At 32.7% G+C, this 27,481-nt stretch overlaps 1 protein-coding gene across 1 annotated transcript in view; it reads right to left on the reverse strand.

Moving 5' to 3' along the window:
• Positions 1-501: 501 nt before the first annotated feature.
• LOC142321414 (uncharacterized) overlaps positions 502-27,481 on the reverse strand; it is a 55,710-nt gene continuing 28,730 nt past the window's right edge. Inside the window, exons 3-7 of the mRNA XM_075359482.1 lie at positions 25,884-26,790; positions 14,778-14,877; positions 7,637-7,738; positions 3,946-4,101; positions 502-833 (exon numbers count right to left, since the gene is read on the reverse strand). Of these exons, the coding sequence (XP_075215597.1) occupies positions 777-833; positions 3,946-4,101; positions 7,637-7,738; positions 14,778-14,877; positions 25,884-26,779 (1,311 nt within the window). The 5' untranslated portion in view covers positions 26,780-26,790 and the 3' untranslated portion in view covers positions 502-776. The remainder of the gene's footprint in view (positions 834-3,945; positions 4,102-7,636; positions 7,739-14,777; positions 14,878-25,883; positions 26,791-27,481) is intronic.

The following is a 27,481-nucleotide window of genomic DNA, read 5'->3' on the forward strand; positions in this document are numbered from 1 at the left end:
TAATATCACTTTCTTCTGTTAAAGAATTTTATATCCTTCTCTAAAAAAGATCCTTTCCCTAATGTCATGCTTTTCTAATTCAACTTCTCATCTTAATTATACAATTATTAAGCATTTAAATAACATGCCTTTTTTATTAACCACTAATCATTATCCAGTTTAGGGAGGCTGATTTTACATATTTTTTAATGTAATGTTTGTTTTTCCTCAGTTCAGTGCTTGAACAAAAGCTTAATATCAGCATGAAGAAAAATGTTTTCATATAATATTTTAGTGTATCCATAGTCTGTTGTAGTAAGTATCAATTGTATTTAAAATTTTTATATAGCCATATATATTTTACTTAGCATATATATATATATATATATATATATATATATATATATATATATATATATATTATTTTTTATGTAGTTTTTATGTATGTAATAAACAATGTTTTAATTGTTTAAATTAAAAGAAAATTTTAAAAACTTTAATTCATAAATACATTGTGTGACTAATAAAAATAATGATGAGTAGTAATTTATTTTTTATTTTCATTTTAATATAATCTCATTCAGCTACATGTGGGATTTAACTATATTATTACACAGACATTAACTCATATGGGAATGAGTTCCATTCCAGATTGCATTAGACTTGTCTTTGACTATGTAATGTGTATTACTAATTTTTGTGGTGAAAAGTACACATTTATTTTCGCAAATATTAAAGTTAAAAATTTACTTAAAAATTGTTTAGTCTTCCTTTATGGCAATCGTGGAAATCCAATATTACTTTTCTTTAAAACGCCGCAGTAAATTGAAGTAAGAATATGATGCTTGACCTATCTGAAAAAAATGGAAGTCTTTCATTAGCTTGTTTAAATTTTAAAATTGGTTTACTTTCAGAAGAAAGTTCATATCATTGGAATTGTATTTAATTGTTGTTGTTTATCGAATAATTATCCCTGCAAATTTAAAATTTATGTTTTAAACATCAAACAGTAATTTTATATAAGCTTATTAAAATCCTTTAGTTTTTTTACATTTCTGGAGTATTACTCTTTGCATAAATCCCTCCTTCTTAAAGTAGGGATTATCAAACAATTATGTTGTATTAAGTTCTGTACATGTTTTTAACTGTTAAGTTAGTTAAATAATGTTATGAATGTATTTGTTCTCTAAAAATGGTTCAATCTAGAATTTGTCTTTTGCTGAAATTTCTCGTAGGTGATGTCTGTTGTAATTTAATATTGTTCAACAAGTAGCTTTTATTCTATCAGTCGTGTGTTGTAGGTCTTTGGACCTGAGTATTGAGTATTTTGTAACCCCAAATATTGAGTCCTGTTAGAAAAATTTTTACAACACTTGAAAATTCATTTGTAGTATGAAAACACTCAGATAAAACTGGGGTATTTATTGTATGACACTGTATTGTTATAACAACTTAAGATGTCATACACTGTTCGTATTCATCAACAAATTACACAAATAGAAAAATCAATGCTTTAAAAATGTACACAAGACCTACTACACCTAACATAACATTACAACCAATTGCCTCATATAACTCAAATATACAGGATGAACTCAGAATAAATAACTTTGAGTTATTTATTACAACCAACAAATAATTCAGTATAATAAATTATCAAACATACCAGGGCTGACTGAAATGTAATCCACAGTTTTTCTTTACTTGCAAATGAGAGTAGATAGTCAAAATAAATATGGCATTAAAGTTTTATTTTATTTTAAACTTACATTTACATTTCCTTGTAGTCACCATTCACAACTGCACATTTCTCCCAAGAGTGAACCAGTTTTCTCATTTCATCATTGATGAATGTTGGAATCTTTCTTGATCCACTGTCACAGTGCGTCCTTCGGTTCATCATATGTGGTGAAATGTATATCCTTAATATCCCTCTTTAATTGCAGAAAGTGAAAATCACAATTTGGTGAGTAAGGAGAATGTAGAATATGTTCAAATTTCAACTGCACAAGAGGCTTGGTAATTGTTAAGTGATGTGTTTAGCTGAGCATTATTGTGCTACAGAATTATTGATTCTTTAGATTGCTGAACACAACCCATGTCTTCTAATATGTTTTTATGTCTGTATATATTGCAAAGAATTTACAAGAGAATTTTTTTTGCAAAAGGTTGTTTTTTTGAGATTTTTTGATTTTGGATAAAATGTGATCAATTGATCTTGATTTTTTATATACATATTAATAAAACATAAATTGTTGATTTCTACATTTTTAATCCATTTCTAAATCTTCGATACCAAATTAAAAAGTTATTAAAATATTAAAAATATTTATTAAAGTAATTAAATTTAAAATTAATTAAATATTAAAAAATTTTAATAATGACTGTTATAATTGATGTCAAATGTTGTAAGGCCTCTTTATTATAAAGAAAGATAAAGTTATAAAATTATTTTTGAACATTAAAGCATATCTAGAGTTGCTTTTCTAATGTAGTTAACTACCCAAGTGAGGTAATTATGATAATATCAACTTCAGTTCAGTTTGACAAGAAAACTTTTATGAATTTAAAGCAGTATTTGTGACAGAGGTGAGGGACCTGAGTAAAGCTAGACACGCAACTAGTTATACAATAAAAAGTAGTGTACCACAGCCATTTGGAAATTTCTTAGCATGACATAGAGATGGAGCAAGTATGTCCAAATGACTATGATATTTGTCAAGTATGATCCTTTAGATGATGATCTGCTGTGAAGTTTTAAATTCTTGTTACTTATTTCAAAGTTTCATTTAGTTACTTATGTGTGGTGATTGAGTAAAGCAACAAGTTTTAACATTTTATGAAAAATTGATACAATTAGAAGTTTGAGTTGTTATAAAGTACTTTGTTTTAAAAATGTTAACCCCGATGACAGAAATACAAAAAGAATATGATTCCTCTTTAAAGGATTCTTTCCCTTTGTTTTTGAAGATAAAAAAGTAATCTGCTGAATTTAAACATGGTTCTACATCCATTCAAGATGAAGAATGCTCAGGACCCTCAAAAACCACTATGACTGACCAAATTGTCATATTAAATGGTCACTGACTGAATGTAGGTGGGTTTGCTGATATAGTAAACATCTCGATAGGCCGTTTACACTATATTTTACACAATATCTTGAGTATGAAAAAGCTTTCTGTTCAATGTGTTAAATGTAATTTTTACATTTTATATTAGTAGATGATGGTTTCATCATTATGTGCCAGAGACCAAACAGAGGGTGGGAGCAAGTGAAAGTCCACCAAATAAAGCGATAATGATTCCATTTGAAGGAAAAATCATGGCTATGGTTTTTTGTGATTCTCATCATGTGGTACTCATAGATTATTTGGATGAGACAGGACCATCGCCAGGGAGTAATATTCTTCACTACTGGATTGACTGAAGGGTGCTTTTCAGGCTAAGTCCACATTTGGTCAAAAGGAACATCATGGTCTTTCACCATGAAAATGTGCCTGTACTTATGCCTGCTGCAATTCCGTGACTTATGCTTTAAAATATTTCCACTGCATTATTTTTGTCAGATTTGGCTCCCAGCGATTACTTCATGATGATGTGGCTCAGTGGAAGAAGATTCACTTTGAATAATGAAGTCAAAGATGAGACAATTGCTCATTTTACAAATAGCATTATTCTGGGTGTTTAAAAAATGGGGAAGTTGTTGGTATTTGCAGTTATATCAATTGCAAAGTGACTACACTGAAAAATGAAAAAAATTCTGAAAAATATTATTTGTTTTCTTTATCAAGCTGAGAACTTTCCAAATTACCCTTGTATGTATAACAAGAATTTACTGTCCAGAAAAGAAATTGTATCTGATATATATTGTTATTCACACAAAGAGGGTTAAGATTCCTAATTGTATTTTAAAAATTTGTTAAAATCTCTGTATTGTATTCAGAATAAACCAGTGGCTTCCCTTACCATCATAGTATTTTCTAAATTCATAATAAATAAATTTACTGGTTTAATTTGAAGCGGTTTTCTTGCTTGAATTATCATCATATGAATTGATTTTTTAAACCAGATTGGTTTATTAATCCAAGAAATTTCAGTAATTACTCTGAAAAGTTTTTCACTCTGAAAGAAAAAAATGTTTTTATTAATGGATTATATTAAAAAAAAAAAATATGTCAAATTTTGTGTATTCTTTTTATTAAATACTTATTTTATTTCTTTGTTATCTTTCAATAATAAAATTTCTATCAAGGTTGGTTATTTATATTCTCATTGGTATATATTTCCAGAAAGTAATGCTAGGTCTATCACAATAACATTTATCTTGGCATTTGTTGATATACGTGCTTGCTTGCCAAATATAGTATTAAGTTATATCAGTTAAAAGACATTTTGCCCAATTATTAAGAAAAAAAGTTATTGAAAAAGATTCCTTATTATTAAATGCTTAATAAATATTAAAGGAAATGTTGAAAGTGTCATCCTTCTATCCTGTACATTTATTGGGAATGTTTAACAACTATGTAACACTGTTTTTCCAGTAAACTTTTATTCCAATGTATAAAATCAACTTGAGTTTTTAATTGATAACTTGCGTGGTTCAGGTCATTCGTATTTCGTGATCCCCAATGGGCTGTCCTGCATAGTCAGACAGGAGTGTGATGAGTTAAGGTGTTTTCGTAAAGGTAAGGCCAGGCCAGGACAGTAAATGTATTGGTACTGGTGGTTATCAGAACTCTGTACTAAGGAAGATATGTTGGGCAGCGCGCTGGAGACTGGAGACTACAGAGTTAATCATTGTGGAGAAGAAGGGCTTTTATTTAAGTTGATGACAAAGTCAGAGAATTAGGGCACAAATATAAACTGGCCATTACTGCTGCAAAAAGAGATAGTTTGTGACGGTTCTGAGATGATGTGGACAGAGATGTGTGGGGCAGAGGTCACCAACTTTTTCAGCTGAAGGCTACTTGTTCTCATAGAAGATCAGCTTAGGAATAGTGTTCGGGATGCTCTTCCCTGATGCAGATATGATTATCAGGGAGAAGACAGCAGCTGATAATTTACTGGAGTTCACCTTCGAAGAACTGCTGATGGCAACCAAGAAGATGAAGATAAAGATGAAGAAGATCCCAGGCCCTGATGGTATACCTGTGGAGGGTGTGCATCGTGGTGGATGGAGCTCTGATCAAAGTTATAGAGGTATTCAGCTTGATACTGTTGGGCGAGTGGATTCCTAAGGATTGGAAAGAATCACGACTACAGCTATGAATGTTTGTGGAACTTACACAAACAATCGAATAACATACATTACTGGTGGCACTGTATGATTAAACCATACTGTACAATTTAAATTTAATGTATTCAATTTACTTTTCACTGAAAAAATTATTCTTTATACCGTATTTTTAATTGAAATTAAAAAAAAAATATTGTTGATTAAACATTATGCGCATATGCAAAATTTTTATGACTGACTGGACTATCGTAGTCCACAGAATTTTTGGCTAGCTGAACACTCATTCATCAAAAGTAATAATACATACTAGTGCTACAATAATTTTAGAATCAACCTATGTAAATCACCTCATAGAAGTGGGGCAATGCACCAAGATATTAACCGGAATTTGTTAAGTTTACATATTGCTTAAAAATAATGAACCTGATATTGAACTTTATGAAATTTAAACACACTTAATTTAGCTGAAAAAAAAAATAAGTTTGTTAAACTAACCAAGTCCACACTGTATTATTTGGCTACATGTAAATTGGGTTTCATAGTTGCTTTTAAGTCATTTGTCATTTACAGTTGCAATATTACTGTGCAAGATTGTTGATCATGCTCCTGTAAAGATATGAACTATAGTTCTAGCTATTTAGAAGTTGTGTCATGATTTTTAGTTTTTAAAACAGTAAATATTATTTTTCGCCATGCTAATTGAAGAATCCACTTACAAATAATAAAATTAAATATTACACTTCTCAATAGAATTACATGAAACTACATTTTAATAAATTTTATTACAGTTAGACGATAAACGCTTTAGATAGCTGTATAATTTTCAAGTTCCTTTAATTTTTTTTAGCAGTTTCTACAGCTACTGTTTTTTTTCCTGTATAATTGGCAAGTTATTCTTTCCAGTCTTTTTCAGTAAGTCTTAGTGCCGGTATTTCATAATCTACTTTTTCTTCCCATTCTACTGTCTTTCTAATAGGATCCATCAAAACATGTTTGAAGTCCAGTTAATATCAGGTCTCATCTTTAATACCTATTTTTAGTAAAAAAATGTGGGTCCCATTTAAACAATTTGCATGTATAACATTTTTAAAATGGCCACAACTTGAAAAACAGATAAAGTATCAAAAATTATAAAAAATCCAAAACGTTTTTTGAACTCTTAGGTAAGGTCCCAGGGAACCCTTTTTTTAAAAAAGTTCTCATGTCATCTACAGTAATGTTACAGTTTATAAAGGTTTTCAATCTTGAAAATTAAGGTTTGCAAAAAATAATATTTTAAGTAATCCTGTTTAGCCCCCTTGTGTTTTTGGGACTTACAAGTTTAGCTATTGGAGTTTATTTACATCAATAATTTGCCAGATTTGGTGCAGTGATATTAAACAAGGTTAAAAAGTTATAGTTAAAAGAAGTAAGTACCAAGATGATGATGATGAAGAAAGAACTTGAAGCTGATATAAATATAGCCAAATTTTTTTACTGAATTTAAAATCTTTTGGTCAATATTTTTTTGAGGTAAAACCTGTTCAGAAATAATAAATATTCCCCACCCCTAAGTCTGATTGAATTAAAATTTTAGAATTTTAATTCAACTTAAAAAGTATTTTCATTGTATCTCAGTTTTCTTTGACCGCTATACAAAAACTCCCCCTCCCCTTTTTTTTACTTTGGTCAAAAGTTTAATGCTATTAATACTATATTCATAGAAATTTTTTGAGCTATTTTCAAATAATTTGTCAACTAGTGAAGATATTAATGAAAGTACATGCCAATAAAAGTATGAACATACGTACAGACATACATCTTCCAAAACTTTTTATAATTTTTTTGACTTTTAACCCCAATACCCAAATTTTTTTTGGTAGATCCTGAGCTGGATCACTTTGTATGAGTTGACTGCATAAACTTTATTACCTTATGTGGGTTAAAACCATTTTATTATTATATAATATATACCATAATTATCATAAATAATATATTTTTGATGTTTAAAGATTTCATAGAATTTATAATTTATTAATTAGTAGCTGAAGTAAAATATTTAATGTTAGTATGTCACAAACAGGAATGTAATTTACATCATTAAAAAAAATTATTTATTGCATAAATTAAAGTTGTGACTTAATGTATAAATGTAGTAAGAGTGATTGCACCACTCTTTGATTGATTATCTTATCTTAACAGAACTGATTGTAAATTGCTTGTTTGCATAAACTGTTACATTCATATGTTAGATGAATTGTTTTACTTTACGATTCCATCATCTGTCATTACATCTTAAACACAATTGAAATTTGATAAAAATTTGAAATATTTTAAGAGTAAATTCTTTAACTTAAATTAACTCTAATTGAAATTATAACAAATTTAAATACGTAGTAAAATTAATTCTGCTGTTTCTATTAGTACTAATAGAATACAAACCTTATCAATTAATTTTTGTCCGGTTTTACCAATCATTCCAACAAGACACATAACCAAAAAATATGTTGTAAAATAATTATATCTTTTTATCTTTTCTGTTACCTGAAAAAAAATGTTAAAATGCATTCAAGAATTTTTAAAAACTTTACTGCATGCATTGGATGGAATTCTACTCAAACAATAGAAATTTCATATTTTAGTATTTTGTGAAGGCTAGAATATACACATGAACATTAACTTTTTAATTATTAATTTGTTGCTGTTACTATCTTTCTTATTGGTAGAATACTTCAGTTTACTGATAAGTCAAGAGGAACTGAGTAAATTGAATTGAATAGGATAAAATTGTTGTGATCAACACTTTGTTTTGTTGGTGTGATGATAGTATTTTTAGTGTTTGATCTGAGTACATAGTCTAATTGAAGAATCTAGAAATAGGAACAGTTTTTGTGTGAAACCTTTGCTGTTAAAGGAGTAGTATAATATATAGAAGAGTAACAGTATTATTATATTATTATTTTAAATAGAATTATAATAATAATTACTTATTTATTTATTATACAGAAACAAATGGGTGATTCCTGATAACAGTTATTGTTGGATAATAATGAGCTTTGTAGCATGTGAAAAATGTCATGGCTAACTAGGATTTAAACCCTTGAAGAACTTCTGGTTAAAAGGTAGATATGCTACCACTTTGCTGAGATGATCAGCATAATAATAATAATAATAATAATAATAATAATAATAATAAAATATAATGATAAAATAATACTGAAAGGATAGAGTAATAAATAACTAGTTTATATCTAGTTTGAAATAAATTACTCTATTAAATAGAATTTTTTATAATAAAATTCTGAAAATTTCACTAAGAAAGAGCACAGGATCTGTGCTCTTTCTGATATAGTTTAGTTAACTATATCAGTTTTATTTTTCCATCATTTTTTGGCCTCCCAGTAAAATGTTTTCCTTCTTGTCTGTAATGAAGAACTATTGGAGACATGATCTCTCTTGTGATACGTTTCACACTTTATTTCCACCTTTTGCATTTTTTTTTTTACTTCTACCCAAATATTCTCTTTTTCAAGTCTATTTAGATTAGATGGAAAGCTCCTGAGAACTTGAAGGAACTTTATCTCTGCTAGTGCAGTCTGTTGGCCTCCCTTGTACTTCTACTTACACAATCACTTTCATTAATATGAATTATCATTGTCTTAAAAAATTTTAGTTCAGTATCCTTAGTCCTTAGATATTCTTACACTAGAGTGTGTAGTTGTTGAAATCTTGTTTACTTATTGCATACATCTGCTTCCTTATATTTTTGTGTGAAATCTTCTATGAGGAAGGGACAGGGATTGCACTTCCACGGATCAGTTAATTTGATAGCTGAGGGTTTTAAGTTATGGTAGGTGGTCGTAGTTGGAAGAGGCCATATAAAGGCAAAACTAGGTTGTATAAATACTCTGATAGAAATGTCTACCGAGGCATTTGCATTGGTGGCATCCTGACATAGGCCAAACTGATGACTGTGTTGTCTAAAATAGTTTAGAGGATCTAAAAGACGATCACTGGTAAACCCCATTAGGGTTAGGAATGGAAGGTGGTGTAGCGACCGGGATTATCATCAGGCGGGGTCAGAATGATAAAACAGGCCAGAATACCCTGGATACGTATAAGGCCTTTTTGTATTCCATTATTAGTCTGCAAGTCTTTATAATGTTTTCTTCTGATAAACATTTTGATAGGATAGCAGTACTATTTAATTTTTTTAATTACTAAAAGAGATTAATTTTTTGAACTGGTTTAAGATGTTTAATTTTTATTGATTTCAAGTAAAACGGAAGTTTATACCTTAGGATATTATATTTAATTTGTTCCAAAGATATAGAGTTAGGTAGTTTTGTAGCACATGCTAATCGATTTACCTCTCACAGTCTTTTTTCCAACAACAGTCGGGCTAAAATTATAGGCATTGATCTGATAATTGGCTCAGCTGTAAGATTATATATATTGAATAATCTTTTGGATTATAAGTTCCAAAAAGTTAAAATTTGTGTAAGGGATAATTCTAAACAATATTAATAGTCTATATTTTCAATCAATCCAATATTTTACCTGAGATGAATGATTATACTTTTACGTAGGATTTGGAGATCATTCTGAATGATTTGTTGTGACTGAACTCTGATATGAAAAAAATTGCACATCTGAGACATACGAGGCCTGGCTGATAAATTTTGCACGGTATGTTTTACATAAGAGACAAAAGGTACTATTGAGTTGGGCGTGCCAGCACATGATAGCTAAAATCACCCTCTACAAACCTGCGATAATGCGTTGAAATCCATTTACCAGTTTGATTTCAGTAGCAGTTAAAATGGAATAGAGTATGGCCAATATGTCAACATGGTTAAAACAGTGTGCAGTGATAGAATTATTAACAGCAGAAAATATGAATCGTATGAATATTTTTATCGTTTAAAAGCGGTTTATGGTAGTGAAACTGTTGACAGGAGTACTGTCAATAAGTGGACATTGAAATTTCGAGGATGTGAAGCTGGTACAGCGACAATTGAGGACCACCTCACAGCAGACAAACAGTTTCTGCGAATGATGAGAAACATCGAATGGAGGTGGACGATTTGTTTCAAAGTGACCGGCGAATCACCCAGCAACGCACCGCTATTCAGTTAGGCATATCTAAAGAACGAGTAGACCATATTATTGAGTAATTGGGTTACTGTAAAATCTGTTCGCGATGGGTACTGTTCAAACTCTCTGCAAGCTGAAGTTTGAGCCTATTCTGCATCCGCCATACTTGCTGGATTTGACTCCGTGTGACTTCCACTTCTTCCCTCATCTCAAGAGAGAACTCACTCAATACACCACCAACGATTAGGTGAAGGAAGCTGTGGTCACTTGGAGAAAGCCCAGAATGTTTCAGTGATGAAATGCAAAAACTTGTCATACGTTGGGAAAAGTGTATTGGTGTAAATGGGGATTATATTAAAAATAAATATTGCATTTTGTTGCTAAGATATTGTACTTTTATTCATTTTTTGTTTCATTCCAATATCTCTTTTCATTCTCATGCTATGCATATATGTGCAAAATTTATCAGCTGACCCTCATACTACAGACAGATTTGCACAAATTTAATGTGTTAATGTAAAATAATAAAACAAACATAGCACATGTACCACAATTACTATTACATGACCACATTTTTTTTTGTAACAACACTTGAATTGATATCACTCTTCCTTTGGTTATTTGAAAACCGAAAGAAACATCCCTTTTATCTAACATCCTTACATTCAAACTGATCTCCTTAAGCGAAACAGAAACAAAAAAAAAATTTCCTTGGGAAGACAATGAACTGACAACCTCATACATTACAGATTTTCAAAGAAGGAGAGGTCAAAAAAATAAAAGAGAAATTAGTTATTAAAGTGTTTTAAAAATAGTTAATTCTGATTCACAATTATAAATGAATTTTCTCAATTTTTTTCAGTAATTAAATTTCACTGAAATATTCATTCTGCTTTTATTAAAAAAACATGGGTCTGCAAAGTCTACTGGGAGCAGGGATGCTTGATTTTTTTACATGCTATATTTATCAGCAAATAGTGTAAGTATTCTTAATTCTTGAAAAGAATATTATACGAAGGGCACTAGGAAAGTTTTGCAATACGATGGAATGTCACATCACAGGTGATTACAAGTTGGCCTGTATTAAGACAGGTCCCAATCTATGCTGACTAGCACAGCTACTAGTCACTCACTCAATGTCATTTACTTTTTTAGATTATGTAAGTGAAAAGAGATAGTGATGTCAGGGTCGAAAACTTAATACCAGGCAATTTTGCATATGGATTACATGTTGATCCGTGCTTTATGACACCTCTGTGCGAGAGGATTATCCTCATTATATAACAATATTTAGGTGGTACCAAGAGTTTGAAAGAGAAAATTTTGGTCATGAGCATGCACCAAGATCAGGTCAACCGTTTTCATCTTTGCTTTAGAGAAACATTACTGCAGTATGAAAAATGCTTGAGACAGACTAGCGTCTGTGTGACCCCCCCCCCCCACCCGAGGGGAGAAGATCCCGCCTCGTAGCGTGTCCGGTCGCTTACACCACCCCCTCCGTTCCTAGCCAGTAGTGGCTTTAACGGAGGACATCTTCTCACCCTCAAACTGATTGCGCACCACAGCTTTCAGTTCAGGCCCCGCAGAGATGCCACCGATGCAGATGCCCCGAGGGACATCTGCATCGGTAAATTCACCCCGATAGTAGTTTTAGATTTATGCCTTCAGAGAGAAGACAACGGACACCTGCAGCTACCACATCGCCCTCAGGAACTAAGCTAGAAGCCTAACCGCGGAATAAAGAGCCCGCGCTTAGCACTAACTATTAATGAGCCAATTATCGAATGTCTCAGATCCGAGCAAAACAACCACTATAACAAAACTTTCCCACTAAAAAGTTTTAACACAGCGAAATTTAGTCCTAATTCCTTTAAGAACCCCGCTTATTACTCGAAATGAGTTTCCTAACTGACTCCGCTCCGGTCTGCCCGGGAGAGGAGAATAAACGCCTACTCCCACACAGCTCCATCGCGGAGTCCCGCGTGACATTCACCATCTTTCGTAAACCGCCGTCGAAACGCCGCTGCATACCACCGAAGCGGCACCCAGAGACGCCCCGCCGACAGTGTCGTTAGCTCACAAAATGCCCCCGTCGAAACGCGACCGCATCCCCCGGGACAAGGATAACCATGCCCGTTGGCAGCGGCCGCAACTCCGCCGACAGCTTTATTCCAACAAAATAACACCAATTAGATCTAACCGAGGCACGCTGCCTTAAGCGCCTACCTTCGGCCAGTCAGCTGCCCAGGCGGTCCCTAGCCACCCAGGTTCCTATCACCTACTAAATCCCTTGGGTAGTCCTGCTCAGGGCGAGGAAGCGAAGGAAGCCAGCAACTATTGTCCACTCTCTACGAGTCCTCCAGTTGACTCGTAGATCCAAAACAGAGTTTACTCTCTCCAGTTCCCTAGTAACTCTGGTACGCTCAGCTTCTTACCGGGGACATATGTGTAGGACATGGTCCACGGTGTCATCGACCCTACAGTCCGGGCAGAAGCCGGAATCGACCAACCTAAACCTAGCCAATTTATCCCTAAAGGCAGCATGTCCGGAGAGGAACTGCGTCGTGTGCCGATTGGGGGATACCCAGCTAACCGCTCGCAACTCTCTAACATTGGGGAATATACCATGCGTATAACGACCTGTTGAAGAATCGTTCCACCTATCTTGCCAAGAGTCAAAAACTTGGTCTTCGATATCACACATACGCCCTGAAGTAAGAAGGCCTCCCTTCTTTGCAACATACCGCTGGCTACGTTCCGTAGCCGAAATATCCACAGGTTTGATGCCTACGATCACAGTTACTGCCTCTCGCGAGACAGTCCTGTAACCGCCGACAACCGCTAATAAAAGAAGACGCTGGGCTCTTAATAGAATGTCCCTATAACATTGGTTATAGGGTTCCATCACAACCCGCGGGTGGCGAGTTGCAGCTAGCCGGCCCTTCAAAAACATCATAGTGGTTTTCTTCGCATTGAAAACCATCTTATTCTGAAGACTCCACAACCGCAAAACCCTACATGCCTGTGCCGCTCTAAGCTCAATCTCAGCACGCGAACCGCCCTCGACTAGCAGCAGCTTATCGTCGGCGTAAGCCACAACGCGACAGCCACCAGGCAAACGCAGCCGCATGAGAGAGTCGAATTCGATGGTCCAGACGAGTGGACCTAATACACTGCCCTGTGGACATCCTTTAGACAGGGTCTTTCCTACTTGCGAACTGCGGTCATGAAGGACAACAGTTCTTTCGCTGAAGTAACTCGAGAGAGTGCTAATTTCATTCCGCGTGCAACCACGCTTCTGCAATTGAAACAAGGCAGAGGGCCACCACAAGTTATTAAATGCCCCGGATATGTCCAAGAAGACACCGAGTACATATTTGCATTCACTGCCTGAAGCCAGATCCAGGACCCTAAGAATCGCGTCCTCTGTACTCTTGCCGGGTCTAAAGCCATACTGGTCGTCCATCAGCATGTGTGTGACTTACAATCAAATAGAGCTGCCCTTGGACATTAATGCACCAGTAGAGTGTGCTAATATGCAAGATCATCTTCAAGTTAGAAAACTTTATAGCCATTTGGTACTGCATAACTTGACTGATGATCAAATGGCACATGTTTCATAGTACCATGAAATGCTGATAAATTTTGAAAATGGGATATCTCCCTATATGAATAGTATTTTGACAGGTGACAAAACTTAGTAGTACTATTACAGTGTCCTAACTAAGGCTCAGAACAAAGGGTGGGTGTTTAAAGATAAGTAGATCCCGTGACTGTTCGAAAATCCAGATCAGTGAAGAAAAGATTGTTGCCTGAATTTTTAGTGAAGTTTTAGAGCAAAACACAGAAGACAGTCACAGAGAAATTGTATACTGAGGAATCCTGCCTAAAGTTGTTGAAGCTGTAAAGAAACTACAGCCAAACTCAAGGATGGATACTTGTTTTCTTCACCAAAACAATGCTCCAGCGCACCACTCCAAAGTTTGCTCTGAGAATTTGGCCAGCAAACTGTTAGATTACCCTTCCTACAGTCCTGACCTCACTCGATGTGATTTTTTTCACTGTTCCTCCAGGTGAAGTATTTCATCTGAAAGGGAGGCATTTTACAAGCAATGATTACCTTCCAAGGGCTTGTGACAATGCCCAGATCTTCGAATAAACGTAACAGGGATTTTTTGAAGACTGATTTCAAAGGATGAAGAAGTGTAATGTGTGGTCAAAATTATTTTGAAAATTTCAAAACTTTCCTAGATGTATTATGTAATAGAATATATTATGAAAGTAAAATATGCTGCTGTTATATACCAAAATATTGCCATGTTTCCTTAGTTTTGCTTCTTTTTTTTCGGTGATTGTAATCACATCGTGAGTGTATATTTCTTTTTTCTTGATAATTTTCAGATTCTATAAACTATAATTTTCTCTGTACTAGTAACAGTTTTATTTGAACTAAATGATTCTAATCTTATAATTAATTTATACATACCACATAACCCAAATAAAGATTAATGCATAATTCAATGCAACAGAATTGATTATAGATGTACATCATGACTGAGGCACTCTTGTTAACATCTTTTACAGCCCTGAAAAAAAACAATTTTATTGTAATGGTATGAAAACTTCTTACTACTTTGGGAAATCATTCAGTACTTTTATTTCAAGGGAAATATCTAATATGACCAGCACATGATTTACCTCCATAAATAGCTAATATAAAGTACTGAAATAATGAACCCAGCACTTCAAGGTCATCATTTTTATTTTCTACGTGTAGTATACACACAGCTAATTCTTTAGCAGTTTATTCATAAAATGTTATGTCATCGTGAGTTCAGAAGTATGTAAGAATAAATACAGATGTGATGTTGTTTTATATAAGTGTAAAAGACTGTTTCTTGGTCAATTTCATGATAAAAATGTTAGAATAGTACAAGTATAATAGTTATGCAATCCTGATTGCTGCTTTCTCTTGATTGTTTTATTAGATAAAAGACTATTAGTAATTTTGTTATTCCGTAGTCACGCTGTCAAAGTAAAATGCTTTTTCTACATTTTTCTTCGTCTATACTTTTTTCTAATATTAAAATAAATCATGTTTTTTTTTTTTAGCTTGCTGTTATAATATATAGGTTGTGCATTTAAAGTTTATAACTTTACCAATTTAAGTTTCTTCCTTTGGTTGTCTATATTTCAGATAGAGAAATAAAAACATACGTATCTTTATTCCAGAATGTTTACTTAAATATTCTGCATTAACCTTTCAGTGCATAATTTTTTATATTTTCAAAAAATAACTTTTTGCACTTAAAAATGACAATTATAAAGAGGGAAAAATAGTTAAAAAATTCAGCACTTGCCTAAAAGATTTTTCTGGATTTTTTTTCTGTTTGCCAAATGGCTACTTCATGCATGCAGATACAGTAAGCTTATTGCTGATAACTTTCCTCTATTTCAATAAATATTAATTTCATGATTAGTGTTACAATAGTTACTCTATTAGGCTAATCTATAAAATACAGTAGTTAATCTATTAGGCTAATTTCACAAAGTTCTGTATTTCAGTGTTCAATCATTTTATTTTAAATGAAATATTAAAAATAAATTATGATAGTTTTATACTATGTGCTAAAATATAAATCAAATTCACACAGCACTATTTATATTTGGCATCATAATTATTCCCCTTTGAATATTATAAACTAAACCCTATTTCTTTTTGTATATAGTATTTTAAGAATTTTGTTTATTAAAAAAATAAATACATTGAACACTTTGGATCAGGTAAACTCCTTACATGATGTAACTTCTGTTTCATCAGTAAAGTGTTCTTACTTTACACTTCTGTTTTTTCTCAATGTGCAACATCCAGTGGTTCATTCAGTTTAAACAAATATCAGAATGGTCATCAGTAGTTCCCCTTTCTTACTTTTTTTGATGGTTCTTCATGAGAACTTGAAGGATGACCTCTTGTTTTCAACAATTACTTCCCAACTTTACAAAGGACTTCAGCCAATTCCAATTTAAAAACTAATAAACTGGTAGTAGATGTATTTGAAGAAGAACAAGAATTTTTATAAATTCTGTTATACAATAACCAACAATTTACTACAGTCATATCCAGTAAATGGTCAAAAATTCTTAGGTACCATTTTTTTGGATACTGGTGTTCTTTGGTGGTTGGGTTTCAATTAACCACACATCTCAGTAATGGTCAACCTGAGTGTTTTAAACTACACTTCATTTACATTCATATATATCATCCTCTGCAGTAAGACTTTATGATGGTTCCGGAAGCTAAACAGAAAAAAGAGGGAGAGAGAAAGATAGAGTTATCATTTCCTAGTCTTCATAGTTATTTAGAAACTGCCAATTTCTATTAGTTATGTCAACACCTTCCCATATGTGTATAAGCAAGAATAACACTTGGGCAGTTAACTTTCTCTATGTCTAGGTTTTTCTGTTGTTATGATTAACTTGTTCAACAAGATTAGTACCAGCAAATGATGATAGAATTGTTATAATTTTACTATCTTTCCAAGCAACATTAGAGAGGGTCAGTTTCACCAACGTTTCCCACAAATTCTATTGTCAATCCCCATGGTTTGTTTTTTGGTTGATCATCAAGAGGCAAACTACAATTTGTTATTGTTTCTCCTAACTACTATTGATAAAATACTTTTTTTTAAAAGTATAATATAAAGGTATACCACTATAATAATTATCAAAATCAATTTTATGATTGTAGTTATCAGGAACTCTCTCTTTTTCTGTTGCCTCCACAACCGCCATAAGGTATTACTTCAGAGGATGATATGTGTGAATGTAAATGAAGTGTAGTCTTGTCTTGAACAGTCTCACGTTGACCATTCCTGAGGTGTGTGGTTAACTGAAACCCAGCCACCAAAGAACACCAGTATCACAATCTAATATTCAATTCTGTATAAAAGTAACTGCCTTTACTAGAATTTGAACCTTAGAACGCTTAACTTCAAAATCAGCTGATTTACGATGACAAGTTCACCACTAAACCAACCTGTTTGATATCAGGAACTGAGGGAGTAAGCCTCACAACTACATTATTAGATGCTCTTAAATCTGGTTTCCTATGTTTATTATCATTTTCCTTCCAGAATATATTTCAAAGTTGTTGTAAACGTATCCTGATACACCACTCAATAAAAATAATTTAAAACTATATTGGTTAGGCTTATTTGCCATATATTGTAAGTGATCATATGCCTTTGTAGGACAAATTTGTTCATCAACTGATGTTTACTGGTATGGTTTCAAACTTTAAACTTTTTAACCAATTGATCTATAATTGTACTCGATTATAATAGCTTAACTTGACCTTCTTGCCTTTCAGTACAGCTTTAGAATTATCATTAAAATAGACCCACCATCTTATATTTTCAAATTCATTAACTGTCAGTGTTTAGCACCAATGGTAAATATATTGTACAATGCACTTTGTTTACTTACTAATTTAATTATTTCTTTATCAAAAAAGAAGGAAAAAAGTCAAGGAGATATTCAAGATAACTTTCAGTTTTTTAATATATTTTTCAGATACAGAATCATTACTGGCAGGCTTACTAGTATTTGTTTAATTTTTAAGATTACTTTTATATTCTCTACTACAATTTTTTGGCTTTGTTGTGCAATTTCATCAGACTGTGATTCATTTTCATCATCAAAATTTTCAACTTCACTATCACTTGGAATACTTACATCAAAAATATCACTCTGCATCAATAATTGCAACTTCTCCTCTCCATTGAAGAAATACACATTATCATCAATATTCAAATAAAATTTGACCAAAAACTTATTTCAAATAATAATTTAATCTATTTTAAACTCAATAAAACAGCATGTGGTATTCACCAAAAAAAATAATCAAACTGATGTAATCTTGGTAACTATACGTGTGGTTGTAACAGGTGTATGCACAAAGTAGCCAACTGGCAACTGGATGTATTTTAAATGTTTTTATTTTTTAGGAAGTAAAATCAGATGTTAATACATTGTATATTAAAAATGTATTTCTATCTTATAATAATTTTTCTGAGCAATAAATAATCTTTGGTCAAAAGAAATATTGAATCAAAATATCACATATTACAATCTATATGGCATTATGATCTGCCAACAATCTTCATTTTTCTTTCTTTTCTGTTTAACCTCTGTAAGGTATTACTTCAGAGGATAAATGAGGATGATATTTATGAATATAAATGAAGTATAGTCTTGTACAGCCTCTTGTAAAAAATACTGCTAATTTTGTGTATTCAAAATAAAGTTATTTACTCACTAGCACAAAAAAGTGAACTAAATTCATTGTAAAAGAATGATTTCTGTTTGTTAATGCATGTAGTGATCAAATGTTTACATTATCAGGTACAATGAAAATGTTAAAAATATGCAGTAACCAAATGGCAACCTCGTGCACTGAAAGGTTAAAATGAGTTATGATTCAATACTATGAAATAGAAATATTGTAGAGATAGATTTAATCTACTACTCTTCAAGCAAGCAGTTATCTTGATTTAATATATAGTAGATCCATAGATCAATAAGTTCATGCCAGAAATATTTTTACTAGTATTTCAAACAAATTATAAATTAATTTTTCTCATTTAATTGACATTAACAGAACTGTCTATTTAACCATTATAAAGAAAGTAAGATTGTTAGAATAAAAAAAACCTATATTTTAGTTAAATATAAAATAAATTACAACCCACTTAATATATTAAGACAAAGGTCAATAATATGCTAAATAAAGCACATAATTTAATTATGTTATGAAGAACTTTATGTATTTGATTTCACTTTTTACGTAATTAATTAAAATAAACCAGTTCTCCCCATAAAAATATTTTACAGTCTCATTCAAAACTTATTTATTAAACCATAATTTTCTGAAATATGATTACAAGAGACATTAATTGATAATATGGTTGATATCTTCTACATCTAAGTAAAACATAGAAAAAAAGTTCTTTTCTCTTCCCAAAGCAGACTATTTTTAAGACCTAACTGATCTGTTCTAATCTTAAATATGATTGTGATGAATCATATTCATTCACAATATATGACTTTTTCCCCAAATCCCAATTTATTTTTCTGTAATCAGTCTTTTGTGACCTTACTACCAAACTACTTCTGTTTACTGTCTCGTTTCACTGAGTATTATATTGATGTGGCATTCCTATCCAAGCCTGAAACTGTTCACCTCTCCTCTCAACCCTCAGTTTAGTCAACTTATGTAGAAGCTTGCTTGAAAACCTTTATTATATAATTAAAATGTAATTTCAGTTTACATAATCTCATTAAATTTACTCATGCCTTGAGGTATAGACCATAATGATTGGACGCCTAAATATCTTGTTAAATGAGAACCATTGGAAGTTTTTCAGTTCTTGTACTAGTAAAACCTCCCAGACCTTGTATGTTACAATTCTCTTATAACAAAGTAACTGGTATATCTGCTTGTACAGGAAGTTGTTTCACACATTATGGTGGTTGAAGATAGCAAAATAATAAACATCACTCCTAACTATTTACGAGGGTTATTTTTTTTTAAGGTCCGAACGGTCATGAAATTAATATCACAGTGAAAATAAAAAATTTTTTATTTGTAACAAGTACTTACATAATTACGCTATTTCTCTACATAGTCGCCTCTCCGATTTAGACATTTATCGTAGCGTGGAACCAACTTTCCAATACCCTCGTCATAGAACGGAGCCTCCTGTGTTTTCAGCCATGTTTCTATGATGGTCTGCAGCTCGATGTCTGTGCTAAAATGTTGTCCTCCTAGCCAGCGTTTCATGTGAGCAAAGAGGTGAAAATCAGATGGAGCCAAGTCTGGGCTGTAAGGTGGGTGATCAAACACTTCCCAACGAAAACGATGCAGGAGCTTCTTTATTACAGCTGCAGTGTGTGGCCGAGCATTGTCGTGGAGAAAGACAATGCCTGATGACAACATTCCTCTCCGCTATTCTGAATTGCCCTTCGTAGATGTTGAAGAGTTACGCAGTATGAGGCTGCAGTGATGGTTGTGCCACGTTACATGAATTCCACCAAGAGAACTCCATTCCGGTCCCAGAACACAGTAGCCTTTCTAACTTTCTAACTTTCTGTTGGAAAAGGTTCGCTTTAACTTTGGTTTACTGGGAGAATGAGAATGCATCCACTGTTTGGATTGTTCTTTTGTTTCTTCAATTTCAAAATGGACCCATGTCTCGTCCCGTGTGACAATATTGTTCAAAAAATCTTTCCTTCATTGTGGTAGCACTGGGGAAACGTTAGGAAGGCGTCCATTCTCACTGTTTTGTGATGGTTGGGCAGCATATTGGGAACCCATCTCGCACACAGTTTGTGGTACTGTGGTACATTGTGAGTCTCTCACTCACAATGGTGTATAGAGCTGACCTTGAAATTTCAGGAAATGAATCAACGCAATATAGAAATTGTGAACCGACGATTTTCTCGAATTGCCTCATCCACTCGCTCAACGAGATCATCGGTTGACACTCGCTTCCTTCCCGGACAGCCTGCATCATGAACACCTGTACGTCCTGCTTTAAAGTTTCTGCACCATTGTCGCACTTTGCTGCCACTCATTGAAGATTCACCGTACACATTACTTATTCGTCGATGAATTTCAGCTGCATTACACCCCTCAGCCTGAAGAAATAGAATTACCCCACGCACTTCACACTTGGCGGGAGATGCTATTTTTGTTGACATGTTTACATGCTAGCTGCGTGTTCAGAACTAAACGAAGTAACGCGGTGTGATTGAAGGCCATACTAGAGACGCTGCGCAATACATATGCGCAAAGGTTCATCTGATTTTTGCACGGGTTTTTATTTTGCGACCGATCGGACCTTGAAAAAAAGGTCTATTTTATCTTATTTTAATTCATCTTCCATTTCTCAGTTTTTCCCAAATTACCTCCCCTTCTAAACAGATTATTTAATTAAATTTCATTTAATGGAATGTATTTATTGCAATCTATCATTTTTCTGGAGGGTCAAAGGATCCAAGTTTAAAAATATATTATTCACATATAGAATTACTGTAGTTTTCAGTTTGCCAACATTAACTCCACTTCCCATTTCATCATTTTAAAATAATCCAGAAAGTATTGGTGACAAGAGATAAACATTAACTGCATTTGTTGTCATAAAATGTTTACTTTGTCCTTTATAACAACAAACAAATGATTTTATTTTTACATAAGCTCTGTAGTATTATGAGTAGTGTGATATGTTACAGGTAACATGGAAGAAGTAAGTTGTTTTATTTGATGTCAATACATGGAATTTTTTTTTGCCACCACCATTTCCGTAATAAATTTACTAAATACATGGTTTTATCACAAAATACATGGAATTTTAATTTTTCTCAAAACATCTTCATTCATCCATCAATATTGATTTTCTTACTTCAAATTACTCCTTTTCAGATATATATTTATGCCAGTGCTTTTTCCAGTCATTAAAGCACTTCTGGAATGCAATTTCCAGTATGGCATTTAGCTCCTTCACAGAGTCTGTCTGTATTTCTTCAGTGTTAGCAAAATCTCATCTTTCATGGTTCTTCTGAGCTTGAGAAATAGGAAGAAGTCACATGGGGCCATGTCCAGTGAGTATGGAGGCTGAAGCATCATAACAGTGTTGTTTTTTGTCAAAAGTTCACAAGCAAGCAGTAAAGTGTGAGCAGGTGTATTATTACAGTGCAAATGCTATAAACTGTTTTGACACAAATCCAGACATTTTCTTCAGATTGCTTCATGCAAACAGTGTAGAACTTCCAGGTAGTAGTCCTTATTGACTCTGTGATAATGATTTGCTGATTATCCATAATCATTTTCTTCACTTTTTTGATGTTGTCATAGGATGTTGATGTACTGGGACATCCAGGGAATTCATCATCTTTAACGTCTTCAAGACTCTCTTGAAAACATTTTTATCACAAGGAAACGCTGGTTTTATTCATAGAAGAATCGCCAAAAGCAACATTCAACATTTCTAATGCATGTTGCACTTTATTCCATTCTTAAAGCAAAATTTAATGCAAATTCTTTGTTTCATTTTTTCCACAAGTTAAAAAATTGTTGACCATACCAAAACATGTGTAACCTTTTTAACAGCCAACAATAAACTAAGCATCCAATATGCTACTAATGTAAACATACATTAGGGGGACAAGTGTACTACTAACACAACAAAAAAAATTTTGACAATTGAACTTATACATCCTGGGAAATTTAAAAATTCTCCATATTTTTTGACCAAACCTCGTATAATCTAACAATGTAATTTAAAAAAACAGAAAATTCCAATTTAAATGGTCTAATAACCATTTAAATCCTAACAAAAATGTGCAGATTTTTTTATCCTGATCTAGAACATTTAAATTAGTTTCACCTAAAAAATTAAAAATTCTATTTACTGCAGAATATCTATGCCTAAATCCTACTTAATACTCATTAAGGATGTTACTTCTAAAAATCCAATTCCTTATTCTAATGAGAAGTATATTTGCCAAATATTTTGTTATTCTCTTTAAATGAGATGGCTGTATGATTACAAACTTTTGACATATCTCATTTTTCTTTGTCTTGGAAAAATAACAGATCTAATAAAAGTTATTGATCTTCCCCATCTGTAAAGTATTGTTTTATGATTTCAAAGTCAAATGTAAAAATCTCTGGAAAATTTAAAAAAATGTGTTTGATATTCTATAAATTCCTGGGGCTCTGTTGTTTTTTTTTTTATTAATTGGTTTCTTTAAATGTTGTTTGTAATTCTGTTAATGTTATTAACTTGTTCATAGGTTGGTCAAAACAGAGGATATAAAATTTTACTTTTTTTTTGTTCCTTGAATAGAGATTAAATAATCCAACTATTCGTTTAATTTAACCTGTAGATCACACAATTTGAATTTTTTTTAATATATTAGATATTTTCCAAAAATCTCTTAAACAAATTTTAAATACATTGTAAAAACAAAATTCTTAACAAACAATTTTTATCACAACACATTCATCCATAGTACACACTAATTTTGTTTTCCTGACTACTGCTTACTCATGCTGGTAGAAAAGTGAAAGAAATGTAATTTACATGAAAGTATAACATTAGTCCAATTGCTGTCTCTCCTGACGTTAAATTTCTAGGTTTTACTTTTTGATAGTTGTCTTATGTTGGCCAAACACATTAAACAGTTAAAGGTGAGGTGTTTATAAATTCTAGATATGCTACAAGCCCTTAGCAACAACCAAGTGGGTTGATGACCGATCATGTATGTTACGTTTTTATTATTCTTTAGTCTGATCTCATTTAGATTATGTTTGTATCATCTCTTCAGTGCATCATACCATACTTAGGATGCTAGATGTCATACACCACTCGTCTTGCCACTGGTGCATTTAGATCAAGCTCTGTCGCAAGCATACTTGTTGATTGCGGTGAGGCATCACTCTGGGATAGGCGGGACCAGCTGCTAGCAGCTTACTCTGCCCGTCTTGAAGGACAACCAAATAACCTGGTTCTTAAAGCAATCTTCGCAAACCCTCATTTCCAGCGGTTTGAAGATCATTAATGTAATACAACACCAATGGGTGTCAGTACCTGGCATTTAATGCACCCTTTATATTTTGACTCGCCTTCTATTTTCCCAATCCATCCCTGTTCATATTCTTTGTGGAAGCTTGATCCCATTAATTTTAATTACACCTCACCGTATAAAATAAAAAAATAACTACTTTCGTCTTTCAGCAAACATTTTACCATTTTCTATCAGAGGTAGACTCAGGTACAGTAGTATACATAGATCGATCAAAACAGAATGACACTGTTGGATATGCTTTTGTTGTAAATGACAACAAAAGCTTTAACTGGCATTAGAAGTATCTACAATGCTGAACTATACGCTATCAAAATGGGCTTGAATATCATTAAATCAAAATATAGTCACATCCTTTTCTGTAGTGCTCTCCAAGCTTTAGAGGATTTGCATTCTAGACATCCTATTGTCACCAAATTACATAATATAATTGCTAAATAAAATTGTCTCAACACAGGTGAATTTTTGCTGGATCCCTAGCCATGTGGGAATCCTGGGTAATGAATGTGTGCATTCTGGTGTTAAAGATGCATGTAGCCAATTGTCTTTCACCACTCAAGTTACAACTACATTTTATTAATTCCATGAGAAGAATGTTTATTAGGTATAGAAAGAATAATACAATTTTCTACCTATTTTTTGGTCTGTTTTGCTTCAATAAAAAATCGATTTTTAAAAGTTTTTATTTACTTTTAATTGACTGTATTTACATTAATTTTCTCAGAAATATACTTTTTACAAGTCTTGTTACTAAATCTTACGCATCTGTTAGTCATTTATCAAAGCTACTGTAGTACAAACCTAAAAAAAAGTTTTTTCGATACCGAATTTTGTGTTTTACGTCGGATATCTTAAAAACTACTGGAGTTATAGTGGTGGGACCTGTTTTATCCTATTTCCTAGCTCAAATTATATACGAAACCACAAACTTTACTCCTTAATTTGGGTCCCAAAAATTACAGTAGAGTTTCTTTTTATTAGAAGAGCTGAAATCCGGGCGAAATCTTTTTCTAGCCTTAACTCAAAAACGTGGCAGCCGTTTTGTTGACTTTGACCGATATTTCTTCTACGTGCCCTCTGAACGTGGCGTTCTTGTTTATCCACACCCCGAGGTTCACTGCAAGGGTAGGTTAGACTACCGTGGTACCGACCAAAATGAAATCGCGGGGTTAGATTACGTCTACCCGAGACGGTTTAGTTGGTCTTCTTTGACGAAAGCTGAAGCTTGATCTGCAGGCACGAAACAATAATATTTATCCTTTCGTTCCCGGTGTCCACCACCGCTCGTTTCGATTTCGCCGTCACCACGAGTGCCAAGTGGTCGACGAATCCGGTAAGGGCTGCGCCAGCTGGAAGCGCGACGGGTAGGACTGTCATCTGCTATGTTCCGCAGTGTTGGCCCCAACACAGCACTCTGTGGAACGTCACAACTCATCCCGACCCGTACCTCTCCATCGACGGAAATACCCGTCGCTTCCTTAAAAATGGACTGACACCAAGACTCTTCAGTGCCCCATGGTAAGCTGTTCAACAAGTTTTTTACATCAAACAGGATCATCATCGGAATCAGCGCTTTTCTGTACAGCTAATCTGAGTAAATTGAAATGTTATTTGTGTAGCTGAACATATCGTATGCATTTAACTGGCCCTGACATTACTTTGGCACAACAGTATACGCTGGGAAAAAGATAATAGGGAACAACTTCAGTATTCATTTTTCTACTATGTGTGGCGTGGATGTCATTTTTGGGAGTGAGCTCTACCACTAATAGCCTATTTATATAAACTAATCAGATGGACTATTCCTGAATATGTATATATTTTTAAAATATTTATTGTCATTGATGAAATTAAAATCTCTAAATTCATGTGATTTTTTAATAACAGTTTTGTGAATTAATGTATTGATTTTTGTAATTATTATTTTAATACATTTAATACTTACTGAATGATTACTAAATGGTGTTGAATTATTTCCTTTAAATATATTCGTAAATTATACTCTTCTCCAAGAGTTAAATTTTCTAGATTTTCATTTCCATTTACATTATGAACATTATCTTGATGTGATGATGATTTATAATTTTTGTTTCTAGTCAGTTGACGTATCCTATCATCAATTTCTTTAATAAAGAAACAAAGAATCTCTATTTCCTCACCGATATGCAGAAGAGAACTAATAAACATTTCGAACCAGGCTAAATATATTCCACTTAGTGTGAGAGTACAAATATTGTGGAATATTGAAATTAAAATGTATATCAAAACATTTTTTACCGGAAACGGTAACCAATAAACATAATTAAAGTGTGCTTTCTCACAGCACCCCGAATCTGTTATGGAGATCGAGAGTATATAATAAACAACTGGTAATAAATGTACTACTAAATAATAATATAATAGAATACCATTGAAACGTGTTTTTATAGCGTTGTCTTTTGAAATAATAGCCCGGTTACAGTCCTTTTGTTTTTCAGAAAACTTATATTTGTATTGATATATTGGTTCATTAATAATTTTTGTAAATAATTCAATTTTTTCTGGATTAAATGCTACTTCAACCAGCATAAAAACTGATAAACCCTGTAAATTGAGATTTTCGATAGCTTTTGAACGTAAATCAAAGTCTTTCCATTTATAGATAATTACAGATATAATTTGCACAAGGGCAAATATATTGACAACAAATATTATTTTAAATATGTAATTTGGTTTTCCAGGTATAGGTCTTCCCAACATTTTAAAAATTCTTTTTACAAAATCAGCAACAGATTCTGGTTTAACATCATTATCAAATGCCTTACTTGTAGATGATCGTCGAGAATCTAGATAATTTTCCATTTTTACTTTACCTGTAACAGAATTACATTAAATGACATAGAAGGTTATAAAATACATTTTTATTTCTAAGTTGAGAAGAAAATACTTATAAATAAATATCTTTTTGAAATTTAAACTTTGTAAGTCAACAAACCAAATTGCAAAATGAAATATTTTTTTAAACCTCCGGAACATTTTCAGTTATCTTTTTGATGTATGATCACATTCATTTCTGTGGTATATGATCGTATACAGACTGAGCAACTCAAAACTGAAATGTACTAACTAAACACAGTTAAATTTTATGAATAAAATAAAAACGGAAAATAGATTAAATTTAGAATTTACATTAGCAAAAGTTTACATATTAACTTTATTTTTACAACAGATGTTCGAAGTGGGGGCTCTGCAGCAATATACTTTTGTACTCTAGTGATCGTATTGAGAGTCACATGATGCAAAACGTTATTGTCAGTGCCATCGATTTCTTGTTGAATGTTGCTTCAATTCATCGATAGTGTGGGAATTTAGTTTATGAACTCTAACCTTCAAATAGTCCCTAAGGGGAAAAATTGCAAGTGTCAATGAAACGCAGAGGTCGCCGCCCAAGGTCGTTGCTCCATCTTGTTGAAAAAAGCGGTACGATATGTTAACTGTCCGTATGATTCTTCGAAAATTAAACTGTACAGTTCAGTAATAGAACAGTAACTCCTGTATGCTATT

This window comes from Lycorma delicatula, chromosome 3 (assembly GCF_047948215.1).
Source record: "Lycorma delicatula isolate Av1 chromosome 3, ASM4794821v1, whole genome shotgun sequence".
Classification (NCBI taxonomy): Eukaryota; Metazoa; Arthropoda; class Insecta; order Hemiptera; family Fulgoridae; genus Lycorma; species Lycorma delicatula.